Source organism: Lithobates pipiens, unplaced genomic scaffold, assembly GCF_037356315.1.
Source record: "Lithobates pipiens isolate NorthernLeopardFrog02 unplaced genomic scaffold, aLitPip1_a1.2 Scaffold_25, whole genome shotgun sequence".
Taxonomy (NCBI): domain Eukaryota; kingdom Metazoa; phylum Chordata; class Amphibia; order Anura; family Ranidae; genus Lithobates; species Lithobates pipiens.
Window position 1 is genome coordinate 57,220,642 of NW_027507787.1, and position 17,241 is coordinate 57,237,882.

At 39.5% G+C, this 17,241-nt stretch overlaps 1 protein-coding gene across 1 annotated transcript in view; it reads left to right on the plus strand.

The window, feature by feature from the left end:
- PITX3 (paired like homeodomain 3) overlaps positions 1-17,241 on the plus strand; it is a 159,141-nt gene that overhangs the window by 115,872 nt on the left and 26,028 nt on the right. Inside the window, exon 2 of the mRNA XM_077454499.1 lies at positions 7,099-7,227. Within this exon, the coding sequence (XP_077310625.1) occupies positions 7,119-7,227 (109 nt within the window). The 5' untranslated portion in view covers positions 7,099-7,118. The remainder of the gene's footprint in view (positions 1-7,098; positions 7,228-17,241) is intronic.

Sequence of the window (17,241 nt, forward strand, 5' to 3'; positions counted from 1 at the left end):
TTTTTTTTTTGTCATTATTTAATCGCTTGAGGCAAAAAAATAAAATATTCAATGGGCTCAACATGCCTCTTATCAATTTCCTTAGGGGGTCTACTTTCCAAAATGGGGTAATTTGGGGGGGTTTTGTACTGCCCTGCCATTTTAGCACCTCAAGAAATGAGATAGGCAGTCGTAAACTAAAAGCTGCGTAAATTCCAGAAAACGTACCTTAGTTTGTAGATGTGACAACTTTTGCGCAAACCAATAAATATACAATTATTGACTTTTTTTTTACCAAAGACATGTGGCTGAATACATTTTGGCCTAAATGTATGACTAAAATTGAGTTTATTGGATTTTTCCAATAACAAAAAGTAGAAAATATCATTTTTTTTCAAAATTTGCGGTCTTTTTACGTTTATATCGCAAAAAATAAAAATCGCAGAGGCAATCAAATACCATCAAAAGAAAGCTCTATTTGTGGGAAGAAAAGGACGCAAATTTTGTTTGGGTACAACATTGCATGACCGCGCAATTACCAGTTAAAGCAGCGCAGTGCCAAAGTGTAAAAAGACCTCTGGTCATTTACCAGCAAAATGGTCCGGTCTGAAAGTGGTTAAGTTTTAGATAAATTAGTGCAGGGTTAGAATCCCTGTCAGGTTTTCATTGCTGTCAGTTTGCTCGCCACAGAGATTCACCCTCTATTTTTGTCCTGGGGACTACTGTCACTAGGGCTGAAAGTGAGAGAAAATCCCAAATTTTCAGTTGTCACCAGAGCAGGAAAAGAGACAAACTGTTGTTTCTTTAATGACTGTCTAAAAGGGTGTTTGCGTTACTTTGGAGAGATGCCATTTTATTTCCTGTTGTGTCTACAGCAGAGAGCATAAAAAGGAAATCCCCCAATGGGATACAGATGGCAAAAAAAAACTAAAAACTGACAGGGGTTTTAACCATTAATCTAAAATAGAAAAAGTTTTTGGCTTGAAATATGCTTTAAAGTGAAAGTATGGGCAAATATTATATTGATCGTATTAGCACAACCATTTAGAGTCGCCTATGAAACATAGCTTGGTAATCCTTTCAGTAGATATTTTTTTCCAAGTTGACAACACAGTTCATTTTGTAGATAAACAATTTAAATGGAGTATAGCCAGAGCTTTTTTTTTTAAAACTGGTTTAGAAAAAATAAAATTCTATTCAAGTATGTATTCTTATATCAAAAGTACTTTCCATTGCTCTCCGCCTCCAAATCTCCAAATTATTTTTATTTATTTGCTGCTATTTATTTGCTGTTGTGATTCTACTTTCTGTTAAAGAGAAAGTAAACCCTGATGGGTTTTACTTCCTCTTTGTTTCCCGGCAATGTAAAGCATAATGGGCTACTATGCATCGCATAGTAGCCCATTATGTGTCACTTACCTGACATAGGAGCCAGCGGTGTCACCGCTTTCCCCTCTTCCACGAAGCGTCCATCTTCCTTCCGGGTATCATGATGATGTCACTTCCGCTAATGCATGCGGGAACCGTTGCTAACAGCATGATCGGCGTTAGCAACGGCATGCTCAGTGCGCATGTGCGCCGCTGTTGACGGCGCGCTCAGTGCGCATGCGCGCCGCTGTCTACGGTGCATGCGCCGTAGACAGCGGTGCCTGTCTTTTGCAAATATCTCCTAAACTGTGTAGGTTTAAGAGATTATTCTTGCACCTACAGGTAAGCCTTAATGTAAGCTTACATGTAGGTCAACGTGATCTGTAAGGGTTTACAACCACTTTAAAGGTTGGCTACATTCATTCCCCATGGTCCCCCTACATAGTAGAATAGCCACCCTCTCTTGCTCTTACTAAAGGCCTAGGACCTATGGGCTGTGGACTATGAGATTTGTAGTGCATATGACTGCCATTAACATGCACCACTTGCAAACATACAAAAGTTAGGGTTAATGGAGAGGTTCAGGAATTTACAGAGAACATTACAAGAAGGCACAAAAACAGTAAGAAATTATTTCATGAAAAATTTGATTATTGTGCAGCTTTGGCCGAAGTTAAATAATGTCCTTGCCATAGGTGTAGACCCTTTATGTACCTCATGAAGCCTGAATGGCAACCTTCCAGGACGCTGTTAAGGATGTTGATAATAGAAACCTACTGCTACCATTCCCCTGCACCATCACAGGAGTGAGTTCTCTGATTCAAACCCCCTCACATGGGCTTTTTTTCCCAATGCAGTAGGTCAGGGTTTGAGAACTCCCATGTTATGGTGCATCATATGCTTTTTATTTTGTCCATAGTTGCCCCCCTCCCTGCCTCTTGGTACACGTCACATGTCCCATGAGGCTGCTGGGCATTCACACAATGCAGCATGGTTCACTCATGCACAGTAAAACCCGGCTTCCTACACTGAACATTCCAGTGTCGGGGACCCAAAGACCAGCGAAGAACCAGCCCAGGTGTGGACAGAGCTGGATCCTTGGACAGGTAAGTGTCCTTTTATTAAAAGTCAGATGCTACAGGATTTGTTTAGCTTTATGGAAGGTTAGCTTTAAGAAGTCATCCCCTGCTTCTCTCGAAGAATTGGCACTTCTGAGGAGCGGTGGGCAGCGACTATCTGATTTTGACAGCTACCTGCTCCCACCCACTTCCGCTCTGACTGCCTAGGCGATCAGAAGTGGAAGTTCTCCTCCCTCCCTACCCCTCCTCGCTGCAGTCTTCTGGAACAAGTGACAGGTCTCAGAAGACTGCGGGACCACTCACAATGCTCAGTGCAAACCAGCAAGCATATGAAATCACTCATAGTAACTCAAACGGAAGAAGCCTAATTAAAGGAAAAAAATGATGGGCAAAATAATTAAATAATCTTTAGAATTGTTCAATCCATTATCCAAAATACGTGTTTGCAATGACATTTGGCCTTCTATCTAACCTTGCTTTTAGAACAGAATACAACTGTTCCCAGCATCCTTTTTATAAATAGGTTAACTATAACTTTATAACTATAACTTGCTGAGTTTTTTTTCTTATCTTTTGTATGTTTACCCAGTCCTTTCTTGGACACACGTCGTACATTAATGAAAGTATACAGAAATAATAGAGACCCAATCTGACACATGACCAGATTCTATGACAAAGACTGTCACTGTCAAGGTCTATCCTTTGAAACAACTATTCCAGTTTTCCGAGGCATGAGACCAGCAAAAAAAAACTGCTTATGGATTGTGTAGCACAATCCCCAAAGAAGCCCCTTGGTAATTTGGGTCCTCTGCTAGTTGACTGGAAGTCAACCCATGTAATCATAAAAAGTATGGATACCTTTAGCTTGACTATGAATTAGTATTAGGAAATAGATACAAGGCAATTTAGTGGTAAATTAACTCAATGTGTTGGAAGAGAAAACGATGGTAGGCACATAAATGAGCATACAGTAGGTAGATACAGACACAGTCTGCTAGGCAACGTGATCGCTATGCTAAAGTAACTTAGAACTTCGTTCTGTACCACCAGACTGGGATTAACTCATGACTAAACAATGGCTCCCAACCCTTTAAGGGGTTTTAAATGCTGGGAGGCAGAGGCGGGCATTCCCATCATGTTACCATTCTGATTGGCTGTCACAGTGGTCACATGATCAGAAAGCTCCTGATTGCAAGTAGGCATCAGGAGCTTATAAGTACCCACCGGTAACTGTGCTGGAAGTATGCAGGGTGCACGCTGTTGGCACAGAAATGTTTATATTCTCCTAGATTGTAAGCTCTAATGAGCAAGGCCCTCTGATTCCTCCTGTATTGAATTGTATTATAACTGTACGGTCTGCCCTCATGTTGTAAAGCGCTGCGCAAACTGTTGGCGCTATATAAATCCTGTATAATAATATTTGGGATGCATTTATGCATTAAAGCCCCCTGCCAAAAGCCTCATATATATGCGTATGGCCGGCGGGAAGAGGTTAAATGTGTTCTCAAATAAAGAAAAAATATTGTTCTTTTAAATCTGATCGGGGCATTGGCATACAGATCGATAGCTGATCAAGTAGGCATTGTTCCTTGTTTACTAAGTATCAATTATTATTTATGCAAAATAGTAGTAATCTATTTCCAGTGAAATGTAACAGGTGAAAGAAACAGTGAAAGATATCTTTATTACTGACCTGAGAATTCTGGCTCACTTGTAGCTATGTGGACAGAGACTAGTAGTACATGCTAAAAATTCCAAGTGCATTTGGGAAATATCCTTATATGGAATTTGCATTAAATGTCCAACCTTCTAGATCAGAGATATGCAATTAACGGACCTCCAGCTGTTACAGAACTACAAATTCCATGAGGCATAGCAAGACTCTGACAGCCACAAGCATGACACACAGAAGCAGAGGCATGATGGGACTTGTAGTTTTGCAACAGCTGGAGGTCCGCTAATTGCATATCCCTGTTCTAGATGATCATACTTCCAGTAACATTGGGGGGTCCCTGGCCCTTTGCCTTTCTGCTGTTTACATGTCTTGAAAGTCCATCGAGAACATAAATTATGACACAGCCCACTATTATATCGGAAAAGGCGTCATTACAGGTGAATCCCATGGTTTCCAAAAAATTCAAAAACTATACCAGATGTAGATGCTTTCATGTCAATACACATAAGGGACTAAATCCTATTTGCAGCTATGTTATTAAAAGACACAGAGGGTTATTCACTAAAGGCAAATCCACTTTGCACTACAAGTGCAAACTACAAAAGCAAAGTGCACTTGAAATTGCACTGAAAGTGCACTTGGAAGTAAAGTCGCTGTAGATCCGAGGGGAACATGCAAGGATAATAAAAAACAGCATTTTAGCTTGCACATGATTGGATGATAAAATCAGCAGAGCTTCCCCTCGTTTCAGATCTACCCCTCAGATTTACAGCGACTGCACTTCAAAGTGCACTTTCAGTGCAATTTCAAGTGTACTTTGCACTTGTAGTTTGCACTTGTAATGCAAAGTGGATTTTCCTTTCGTAAATAACCCCCAGAGTGACCCAATTTACTAAAGGAATTGAGAATGTTAACTATGCAAGGCAATTTTCACTAAGCTTAGTGAATGTCAACTGTGCTGACTTCATTCTTCCAATCATGTGCAGCTAAATAGCCTGTTTTTAACCACTTGACCTCCAGAAGGTTTACCCCCCTTCATGACCAGACCATTTTTTGCCATACGCAGTCATGTAACGCTGTACCCAAGCAAAGTTTATGTCCCTTTTTTACCACCACTAGAGCTTTCTTTTGGTGGCATTTGATCACCTCTGCGTTTTTTTTTACCTTACAAAAAAGTCAGACAATTTTGAAAAAAAATATATATGTTTACTTTCTGCTATAAAACATATCAATAACATTTTTAAAAAAATTTCAAATTTCTTCATAAATTTTGGTTAATATATATTCTGCTACATAGTTTTGGTAAAACAAATCCCAATAAGCATATATTGATTGGTTTGTGCAGAAGTTATAAAGTCTACAAACTATGGTATTTTTAAATGTATTTATTTATTTATTTTTACTAGTAATGTCGGCGATCAGCGACTTATAGCGGGTTTGCGATATTGCAGCGGACATTCTGACACTAAGGGTCTTTACTAAAGCTAGAGAGGGCAACATTTGTCACCATCTGCAGAGAAACCAATCAGCTTCTAGGTTTTATTGCTAAAGCTTAATTAAACAAGCTGAGGTTAGAAGCTGATTGGTTTCTCTGCTGAATTGTGACTAAATTTGCCCTCTCTAGCTTTAGTAAATAAACCCCTAACTGACACTTTGTGGGAACTAGAGATACTAATACAGTGATCAGTGCTAAAAATGTGAACTGTCACTGTACTAATGACACTGGCTGGGAAGCTGTTAAACATCAGGGGTGATAAAAGGGTTAACAGTGTGCCTAGCCTGTGTTTATGTGTACTGTGTGAGGTGTGTTTACTAGGGGAAGAGATAAAATGTATTCCCTGCTGTGCAGGGACACGAGTTCCATCCCTTCCAGCAATCTGCCTTGTTTATATAGACAGATCACAGTTCTGTCTTTCTCCCTGACAATCAGCTTCCACTGTGTATAATAATAACGAAAGCAAGCCTCCGCTGGCACGCATGCGCTCCCCCTACCCAGAGGTGTCGGATCACGTATAAATAAGTGATCCGGTGCATAGCTGCTGCCCTATAGTAGTATAACTACTATAGGTTGGTCCGGAAGGGGTTACAATTTTCCTTGCACATAATTGGGTATTCGTTACAAAGTGAACTTTCACCGCATTCACTAAGCTAAGTGAAAACCCCCTTTGCAATGTGCGCATGTTCTATTCTTTTAGTAAAGTGGCAAGTTTAGTAAATTCTTCTGACAGGACATGGATATACGTAAATAATTGTGATATTGGCATCACCAGACAGCTGTGGTCCTCTAATAACAGTTTCCTGGTTATGTGATCACTGATCACTATGACAGCTAGTCCAGGCAATTAAAATGAAAAAGCTCTTACAATGGGGGTGTGGGGTTAATTTCCTAAAGGCAAAAAATGCATCCTTTGAAAGTGAAGCTGTATTTTGCAAGCGAAGTTGCGCTTTGAAATAGTATTTTTCCCAGAGTTTTGCTGACTTTTATCATCCAATCATGTGCAAACAAAAATGCTTTTTTTTTAGATTTCCCTGTACGTGATAGGGTATTCTTTGCAAAGTGAAATCCCACCTCATTCACCTCACCTAAGCTCTGGGGGAAATTACCTTTGCGAAGTGCAAATCCCTATTGCAGTGATGGCGAACCTTGGCACCTCAGATGTTTTGGAACTACATTTCCCATGATGCTCATGCTCTCTGCAGTGTAGTGGAGCATCATGGGAAATGTAGTTCCAAAACATCTGGGGTGCCAAGGTTCGCCATCACTGCCCTATTGCATAGAAACCGAAAATGATGACATTAATAAATGAGACCACCGCTTGTTTCTGTTTTTGGCCCCATTTTAATATATAAATAAAAAGAAATGAAGTCTGTTTATGATTGTACTGTTAGTACTAAAGTCCTGGTAAAAGAAATGTCCAGATACTAGCACTGAATAATTAGGAGGAGTAGGTAATCTCATTTATTCTCCACTTATACTATTGTTCTGTTTCCTTTCAGTTGTCACTTTGTACCGCCTGATGGATTTCAACCTTCTAACAGACTCGGAGGCTCGCAGTCCTGCCCTCTCTCTGTCTGACTCTGGAACACCTCAACATGATCACAGCTGCAAGGGGCAGGATCACAGCGGTAAGTGAAGACAAAGAACAGGGAGGCATTAAAGACATTCTGGTAATGCTATAAATGTGTGACTTGATACAATATTTGCCCTTACATTTTAAAGCCCTTGCCCATAACCACAGAGACCTGTCCATGGCATTGGGTAGAGCTGGCATCCTTACAGCTAGAGGAACAGAGAGAGTGCTATATTTCTATATGGATTAAGTTTTGCCTATATATCTATCTATCTATATCTATCTATCTGTCTATCTGTCTATCTGTCTATCTATCTATCTATCTATCTATCTATCTATCTATCTATCTATCTATCTATCTATCTATCTATCTATCTATCTACTGTATCTATGTATCTATCTCTCTATCTATCTAAGTAAAAAAATATATTATTTTTTTCACGATTGTCGGCCTTTCTTTGTTTATAGCGCAACAAAGAAAAAACACTGGGGTGATTAAATACCACCAAAAGAAATCTCTATTTGAGGGAAAATAAGGACATCAATTTTATTTGGGTACAGCGTCACACGACAACGCAATCGTCAGTTAACTGCAGTGCTGTATTGCAAAAAATGGCCTGGTCAGGAAGTGGGTAAAACCTTCCGGGGCTGAAGTGGTTAAACAGAAGCCTGTGGTGAGACCAGCTTCTGTAGAAAAAGAAAGCTGTACACACAGGCTGAAAGTCGCGCGGTTCCTGCTGAACTGACTGATTTCAGCTGATTCTTGGCCCGTGTGTGCAAGGCTTAATCATTCAAAGAGAGCATGCTGAGTTCCCAGTACTGCTAGAAAACTGACCATGCTCTGCTCTCCTACCTAGTGTGGTCAGTTTTTAATAGGAAACCAGAGGGACTGGCAGGAACAACTGGGATTTCACATAAAGGAAGCAATACAAAGAGAACAGAATACTTTGGCATATAAGTGCAGGGTACAGCAGGGACATATCAGGAATATAAAATGTTGGGTTTACCTATTCTTTAAACACATAAAAACATAATGACTGCATGCCTTTAAATCAAATATTGCCATTCTTTGATTGTTGAAGTTGTATTTTGCTGTTCACAAAAAAAAGACAGTTGAATTCTACAAAGTAATGGACAGAATGTATAAAAACACTGAAACAAACATGCAGCACACATCAATTCATATAATGGAACAGACTGAAGCCTCATTCTCTTCAGAACTACTATGGCATTAAATGTTTGGAATATGACATGGTTTTAAAGTCTTACTGTAGAAAAAGATTTAGGTAAAACTGACTTTAAGTGCTTCTACAACATCAGCATGGACAACATAAACTGACAGTACATAGAAATAATATTACAACATTGCCACCTAGTGGACAGAGGACTGCATGTATGGATTTAGAGACTCTTGGTGATTCTATGGGACCATGCCTAACACACTAGAGCAGTGTTCATCAACCCTGTCCTCAGGGCCCACTAACAGGCCAGGTTTTAAGTATCTCCTTGGGGAGATGCAGACTAGAATACTGCAATCACTGAGCAGCAAATGATATCACCTGTGATGTATTTCAGTTATCTTGCAAACCTGGCCTGTTAGTGGGCCCTGAGGACAGGGTTGATGAACACTGCTCTAGTGTGTTAGGCATGGTCCCATAGAATTGCCAAGGACAGGGTTGATGACCACTGCACTAGAGGATTTCACGTGTGTATCTATCTGTACAGTTGTATCTGACTTTCAGCGATTTTATGGGCAGCTCATTACTGATACACTAGAGCAGTGGTTCTCAACTCTGTCCTCGAGTACCCCCAACAAGCCATGTTTGCAGATTTCCCTTTATTTTGCACAGGTGCTTTAAATCAGAGTCAATGGCTTTGTATTTTGGACAGCTATTTTATCTAAGAGAAATTCCCAAAACATGGCCTGTTGGGGATACTTAAAGCGGTTGTATAGTCATATTTTAAACTTTGACCTACAATTAAGCCTATAATAAGGCTTACCTGTAGGTAAAAAGAATATCTCCTAAGCCTGTATGGTTTAGGAGATATTCCCCTCGCAATGAGCTCCGGGGATTCTCTTCTGAAAGTCCAGAAGACGCCAGACCCTGCTGGGAATAAAACTCCCGCGCGCACGTGCGGGAGTGACGACATCTCGGCTCCGGACACTCACAGTGTTCCGAGCCGCGATACCTGAACGACACGCCAAGAGAATATGTCAGCTCCCTCGGCGTGGACCGAATGAGATGCCATTCTTAGATAAGTATTTCATAAAGAAATACTAGTTCATGCATATTGCATATGTATACTAGCTCATTATGCCTTTTCCCTTACAGGTGTAGAAAAAAAAAGTCAGCGGGTTTACTCCCGCTTTAAGGACAGGGTTGGGTTGAGAACCACGGCACTAGAGGACCTTGTGTATGTACAGTACTGTGCGGAAGCTTTAGGCAGGTGTGAAAAAAATGCTGTAAATTAAGAATGCCTTCAGAAATAGAAATGTTAATAGTTTATTTTACCAATTAACAAAATGGAAAGTAAATGAACAAAGGGAAATCTAAATCAAATCAATATTTGATGTGACTACCCTTTGCCTTCAAAACAGTATTAATTCTTCTAGGTACACTTGCACACAGTTCTTGAAGGAACTCGGCAGGTAGGTTGTTCTAAACATCTTGGAGAGCTAACCACAAATCTTCTGTGGATGTAGATTGCCTCAGATCCTTCTGTCTCCTCATGTAATCTCAGACAGAATCAATTATGTTGAGATCAGGGCTCTCTGGGGGTCAAACCATCACTTCCAGGAGTCCTTCGTGTTCTATATGCTGAAGATAGATCTTAATGACATTGGCTGTATGTTTGTCCTCATTGTCCTGCTTCAGAATACATGTTGGGTCAATCATGTGCCTCCCTGATGGTATGGCATGATGGCTAAGTATCTGCCTGTATTTCTGCATGTATCTCAGCACTGGCGACACAATAGATCCTGACCAAATCTCCAACTCTATGTGCAGAAATGCATCCCCAAACATGCTGTTGCCTGCAGACACTCAATATTCACATACAACAAATAAAAATGTGCAACCAAAAAACAAAAAAATAAAGTACGCACATTTGTCGCACCTCCAAACTGTGATAGTACTTTATTTTCAAAATATTTTTCTGGGGTTTAGTGCAGATATTCTGCTATATCGACACTCATTATTGTACCACTCTCCAGCCCTTCGCTAACAAACTGCCTCCTGCTACAGACATATATTTCCCATTTTGACTCAGTCCTGAGCACCTGCTGCCATTTTTTCTGCAACCTAGTTCCTGTGCTTATATATATATATATGTATATAGTGCATATATATATGTATATAGTGCATATATATATATGTATGCATATATATATGTATATATCCGTACAGTCATATCTGATTTGTGTCTGACTCCCAGTGACTTAAAATGATATACATATCTATATATACACAGTATATATATATATATATATATATATATATATATATATATATATATATATATATATATATATATATATATATATATATATATATATATATATATATATATATATATATAGATAGATAGATAGAGATATATATATATATATATATATATATACAGACACACACTATATTACCAAATGTATTGGGACGTCTGCCTTTACACGCATATGAACTTTAATGCCATCCCAGTCTTAGTCTGTAGGGTTCAATATTGAGTTGGCCCACCCTTTGCATCTTAACCTCAATCTGATAGAATACCTTTGGGATTAATTCGAGTGGAGACTGTGAGTCAGGCCTTCTTGTCCACATCAGTGCCTGACCTCACAAATGTGCTTCTGGAATAATGGTCAAACATTCACATAGACACACTCCTAAACCTTGTGGACAGCCTTCCCAGAAGAGTTGAAGCTGCTATAGCTGCAAAGGGTGGGCCAACTCAATACTGAACCCTATGGACTAAGACTCGGATTCTATTAAAGTTCATGTGCGTATAAAGGCAGGCGTTTTTTTTTTTAAAGTATCGGTCATTTATCCCAAGCATGTTTGAATCCACTTACAGCTGACTGACTCACTACCTCTGCTGTAAGTCTATTGCAAGCATCAACTACTCTCTCAGTAAATTAATACTTTGTAAGATTAGTTTTGAACTTTTCTCCTGCTATTTTGAGGTCATAGACAGCAGTATAAAATTTAGAGAAGTTGCAATGCTTTCCCTCATCGTTCATAACTAAAAAAGTAATAGCTAGAGTTATACATTCATAGCTACCTTTATTTATTTGTCCTATGAGCATATGTGACCTGCATTGGTACCCCTTTTATCTTTCCTGTATCCTACAGAGTGACCAGAAAACTAAAAACCACTGATTTAACCTTCGGTGTCAAGGAAATTAGCATTTTTTAATTAACTGCCTCTATTTTGATGACCTCAGAAACCTGAAGCCTGAGACATATTATAGGCAAATCCACTGCAAGTAAGACAAGTGACCTGGGACCTTACTAAACACAACCTCTGACCTAGTCCTTTCATAACAATTCCTAATATCTTCTAGTATGGACCTCCATTGTGTCTGCGTGTTTTACTACATGGTACAGGTTTTCTTCAATTATGGCTTGTATACTTTATTTATTGCTGTTTGTAAAGTATATATTACTAAACAGGAAGTGAATAATAAATTAGATTTGTACAAAATAATAATGTATTAATTAGGAGATATGTTGGTAGTATTATTGGGCTTACAAAGGGACATAAGGGCAGTAACAAAAATGTACAATCGATATGGTGTGATCAAATCAGCTATAAAAGCCAGTTTTGATTTATGAAAACATTTTACACTTACAAATTGCATTCTCTGTTTTTTGAAAATTTTTTATCTTTCTTTTGCAGAAAACAAATGCCAACTCTAGTGCTCTAGTACATGCAGAATATGTCAATCTATAGGGCTCATGCACTCTGGATGTTTGGCTATCTCTCCTAGATGTCTTTCCTCCTGGCAGCATCATTTTGGCAAAAAAACACTTGACGCTCGTAAACAAGTGTAACAAGTTTAGGCGCATCAAGCGCTTGGGCTTCATTTGGGAATTCATTTCATTTGGATTCATTTAATTGGCCAGAATAATAATTTATTCTGGCCATTGAAATTAATCGACGCTCAAGCGCTAGACTCACCCAGCATTAACGCATATTAAGATGCATTTACACGCATCAAGCACTTTTTCTACCAAAGTGATGCAGCTCCTGGAAGTGCTGGCAATTTTTTATTTCTGCCTCTAAATGCCCCTGACTCTAAACATCGACAGTGCCTTGAAATAGTATTTATACCCCTTGAAATTTTCCACATTTTGACATATTACAACCAAAAACGGAAATGTATTTTATTGGGACCAACACAAAGTGGCACATAATTGTGAAGTGGAAGGAAAATGATAAGTGGTTTTCAATAAAAAAAAAAAAATATCTGAAAAGTGCCCCTAACTAAAATCTAGTGGAACCAATTGCCTTCAGAAGTCACCTAATTAGTAGAGTCCACCTGTGTGTAATTTAATCTTAGTCTAAATACAGCTGTTCTGTGAAGCCCTCTGAGGTTTTGTTAGAGAACCTTAGTGAACGAACAGCATCATGAAGGCCAAGGAACACACCAGACACCTCAAGGATAAAGTTGTGGAAAAGTTTAAAAAAAGGTTAGGGTATAAAAAAAATATCCCAAGCTTTAAACATCTCATGGAGCACTGTTTAATCCATAATCCAAAATTGGAAAGAGTATGGCACAACTGCAAACCTACCAAGACATGGCCGTCCACCTAAACTGACAGGCCGGGCAAGGAGAGCATTAATCATAGAATCAGCCAAGAGGCCCATGGTAACTCTGGAGGTGCTGCAGAGATCCACAGCTCAGGTGGAAGAATCTAGCCACAGGACAATTATTAGTCATGCACTCCACAAATCTGGCCTTTATGGAAGACTGGCAAGAAGAAAGCCATTGTTGAAAGAAAGCCATAAGAAGTTCTGCTTGCAGTTTGTGAGAAGCCATGTGGGGGACACAGCAAACATGTGGAAGAAGGTGCTCTGGTCAGATGAGACCAAAATTGGATCTAAACTGGATCTAAAATTTTCCAACAACAAAATCTAATTGTTTAAATTCCGATTGTGTGTAGACAATTCTGATTAGCAAAGTGCCACACATGCTCAGAATAAATTACGAGATGAAAGCTATTGGCTACTGCCCTCTTTATAGTCCCATTGTACGTGGTTTACGTCACCTCATTCTTAACGATTGGATTTTCCGACAACTTTGTGTGACCGCGTGTATGCAAGACAAGTTTGGGCCAAAATCCGTCTGAAAAAATCTGACGGATTTTGTCAGATTTAATGTCAGCGAATGGCGAATGTAATTTCAGCAAAAGGTGGTTCTACAAAGGTTTGACTAAGGGGGACTGAATACAAATCCACACCACAATTTTCACATATTTATTTGTAAAAAATGTTGAAAACCATTTATCATTTATCAATATTTATCATTTTCCTTCCAATTCACAGTTATATGGCACTTTGTGTTGCTTTATCACATAAAATTCCAATAAAATACATTTATGTTTTTGGTTGTAACATGACAAAATGTGAAAAATTGTAATGGGTATGAATACTTTTTCAAGGCACTGCATGTGTGCATGGACACATAGGATAATATGCAAGGGTGTTTAGAGGCAGAAAAAAAAAAACAATAGTGTGTTATTCGCTGAAACACGCATTACACTGCCACCTACCGCTAGCTCACTGCAGCTGGAAAACAGAGCTGCCCACACAATAAAAAGCAATGCCAACGGGCACGTCATGATTACTTGAATGTCACTGAAATGTAAACTCTTTTTGTGATTTTCAAAATGTTTATATTTAAGTTTGGATCCATTGCACGATGTATAGTGTTCACACAACATCAGCTCCATATTTGCTCAGATAAACTCTAGTTTTTGCTCAAGTAAACACATGTAGCAGAAATACAAAACAATTCATTTTTATCCACTCTCCCAAACCTCACCTATCAATATATATTGTTTCTATTTTTTTTATTAAAATATTAATTAAAGTTCATCTTTTCAAAAATATCACTGACTGCTCGGTGTAGTTAATATACTAAAGGCAAATAGGTTATTAAATTTGCAGAGGTATTTTCCCCAGAGCTTAGTGAATGAGGTAAAGCTCTCCTGACTTCTGTCATATGCATGTTTGTGTATATATGTTTTTTTTCCTTGCACGATTGGGTTTTCTTACAATTTCATCACATTTACTAAACTCCGGGGCAAATTCTCTTGCAAAGTGCAGATTCCCTTGCAATGTGAACAACCTATTTGCCCTTACGCTTGGTTCACATTGATGTGGTTTGCCACATCACATGTCATTTGTACAGGAATCGTGGCATTATGTATTTCGCACACAAAAAACGTGCAGGACCCTTTTTTTTTTTGTCCGCACTAGAATCAGATCGCATGGGTGTTCAGACCCAAGAAATCTGATTCCATCCAATTCCGCAGTTCACATTGGGATCTGCGTACTGATTTGGGGGTGTCCTTAAAGTGATTGTAAAGTCTCATTTTTTTCCTTAACTAAATAAGAAACACGTTATACTTACCTGCTCTGTTGCAGTTGATTTTTACAAAGCAGCCCTGATCCTCTGCTTCTCGGGTCACTCTTCTGAGCTCCTAGCTTCTCCCTCCTGTTCAGTGCCCCTACAGCAAGCAGCCTGCTATGGGGACACATGAGTTGAGTCACAGACCCCTGTGTCCATTCAGACATGAAGCCCCGCCCACTCTCTCCCCTGATTGGCTAGCTGATTTTGATTGACAGCAACAGGAGCCAATGGCACCGCTTCTGTGTCTCAGCCAATCAGGACAGAGAATCCCGGACAACACTCGTGGGGGCTGAGGGGGGCTTTTTATCATAGAATGCATTAAGACAAAAAACCTTCTGACTTTACAAACCCTTTAACTTTATATTGACAGCTGCAGGGGTTCACAGAGCAAAGTGTGAACTTCCTGCGATTCTGATGCGATGCGGGATCCGAATCAATGTGATCTGGGCCGTAGTAAATCAGCCACAGTGGGGAAAAGTTACTAAAACTGGTGGATGCAGAATCTGGTTCAACTGTGCATAGTAACCAATCAGCATCTACCTTCAGCTTTTCAACTAAGCTTTGACAAAAAAAAACTGGAATCTGATTGGTTACTAGGCACAGCTGAACCAGATTCTACGTGTACCAGCTTTCGTAAATCTCCCCGAGTGTGTCCTGTGTGGTAGGTGAAATAAGTACTTTTGTTTTTTAACTAAAGTAGCCAACAGCATCTGTGTTCACTTCAAATACCTCATGTACAATGAAAATAAAAAAAGGGATGTTCTTTGTACACGATTGGATGATTGAAGTGAACACAGTTTCACGGGGCTCAGTGAACATTCTATTCCTTTAGTAAAATAACCTCTATAACTGAAAAGCATTTCTTCCCACAATCTATAAGACTGCTGGGTAAAGCCTCATACACGCGGTAAGATGATCAGACGAATGATCATTTGTTATTTCTTGCATGCTAGTTTCATATAGAAAATGAAGATGTTATTAAAGTTACAAAAATTCCTGTACGACAGAATACAACTTCAGAAATGATGTGATGTGTTGTATTGTACTGGAAAGTGTTCTTTTTCATTTCCAAGAATGCGCGGTCTTGGTCTTCTGATTTTTTTTCAGACAAATACTATACTGATTAAACGAAAATCGTTCATTCTGTTATCATATGGGAACAATTTTTGTGCTTGTCCCTTCGGATAATTTTACATAAACCGTTGCGATCGGCTCTCGAAAGCTGTGTACTAATGATCAGATTATTGTTCGATCGCTTAGAAAAAGGAAAATTTATATCAAATACTTACCGTAATTTTCCTTTCCTGATGGACTCCATGGCAGCCTACGTATGGGTTAATCCCGCCTCTCATACCTCATAGGACCCCACTCCCATAAATCTTTGCTTCTGAACAGAGACTGTGTTCCGTAACTTAGCCTACTCCAGCAAATGGGAGGGAACTCCTGCTGCCATGGAGTCCATCAGGAAAGGAAAATTACGGTAAGTATTTGATATAAATTTTCCTTTTTCCTGACAGACTCCATGGCAGCCTACGTATGGGAAATAACTAGCCATACACACCCGGGTGGGAAATTGCTGGTTAACAGAAAAAAGGTTTAATTGGCACCGTCAACAGATAAGACATGCAAACCAAAATTAACCGACGATAAAGAAGCCGGCTCAACACAATAATGTGTCATAAAAGGTATTAATTGATGACCATGAGGCCGCTTTACAGATTACTTCTGGAGAAACATGACAAACAGTCGCCCATGATGTTGAAACGCTCCTGGTAGAATGAGCTGTCACCGCCTCTGGAGGAGCCAAACCCTTAGCTTTAAAAGCCCCTTGAATAGCCTGAACAATCCAAGCTGCGATGGTTCTTGAAGAAGCACGCAATCCCTTATTCTTTCCATGGAAGTAAACAAAGATGGTCAGAAGTCCGAAAAGGAGCTGTGGATTCTAAGTACTGTTTTAGAACTTCTCCAACATCTAAAGGATGAATGTTAGAATCTCCGGAAGTCCGAAAAGTAGGAAGAACAATCTCCTGGTTCTCATGAAATACATATGTGGCCTTAGGATTTGACCCTAACATGGGAACCAAGACCACACGATCCGGGAAAAACGTCAGAAAGGGTTCTTTGCAACCCAGAGAGCTGATCCCTGAGACTCTCTTGGCCGATGTTATAGCCACCAGAAAGGCGGCTTTGAGAGAAAGAGCCTTGATAGATGATTGAACCATATGCTCAGGTCTTTCCTCTGAAAAGGAATCCTGGACAAAAAGGAAGATCCTATTTGGAGAATCTTGTTTTTTTCTGGGGTCTGAGTCTTATTGCTCCCCTGAAAAACTGTCTGACAAGACGGTGTTTGGCCCAGGAAACGCCAGTAAATGCTGAAATTGCTGAAATTTGAACTCGTAAGGAACTCACTGATAGTGACAGGACTAGTCCCGTCTGTAG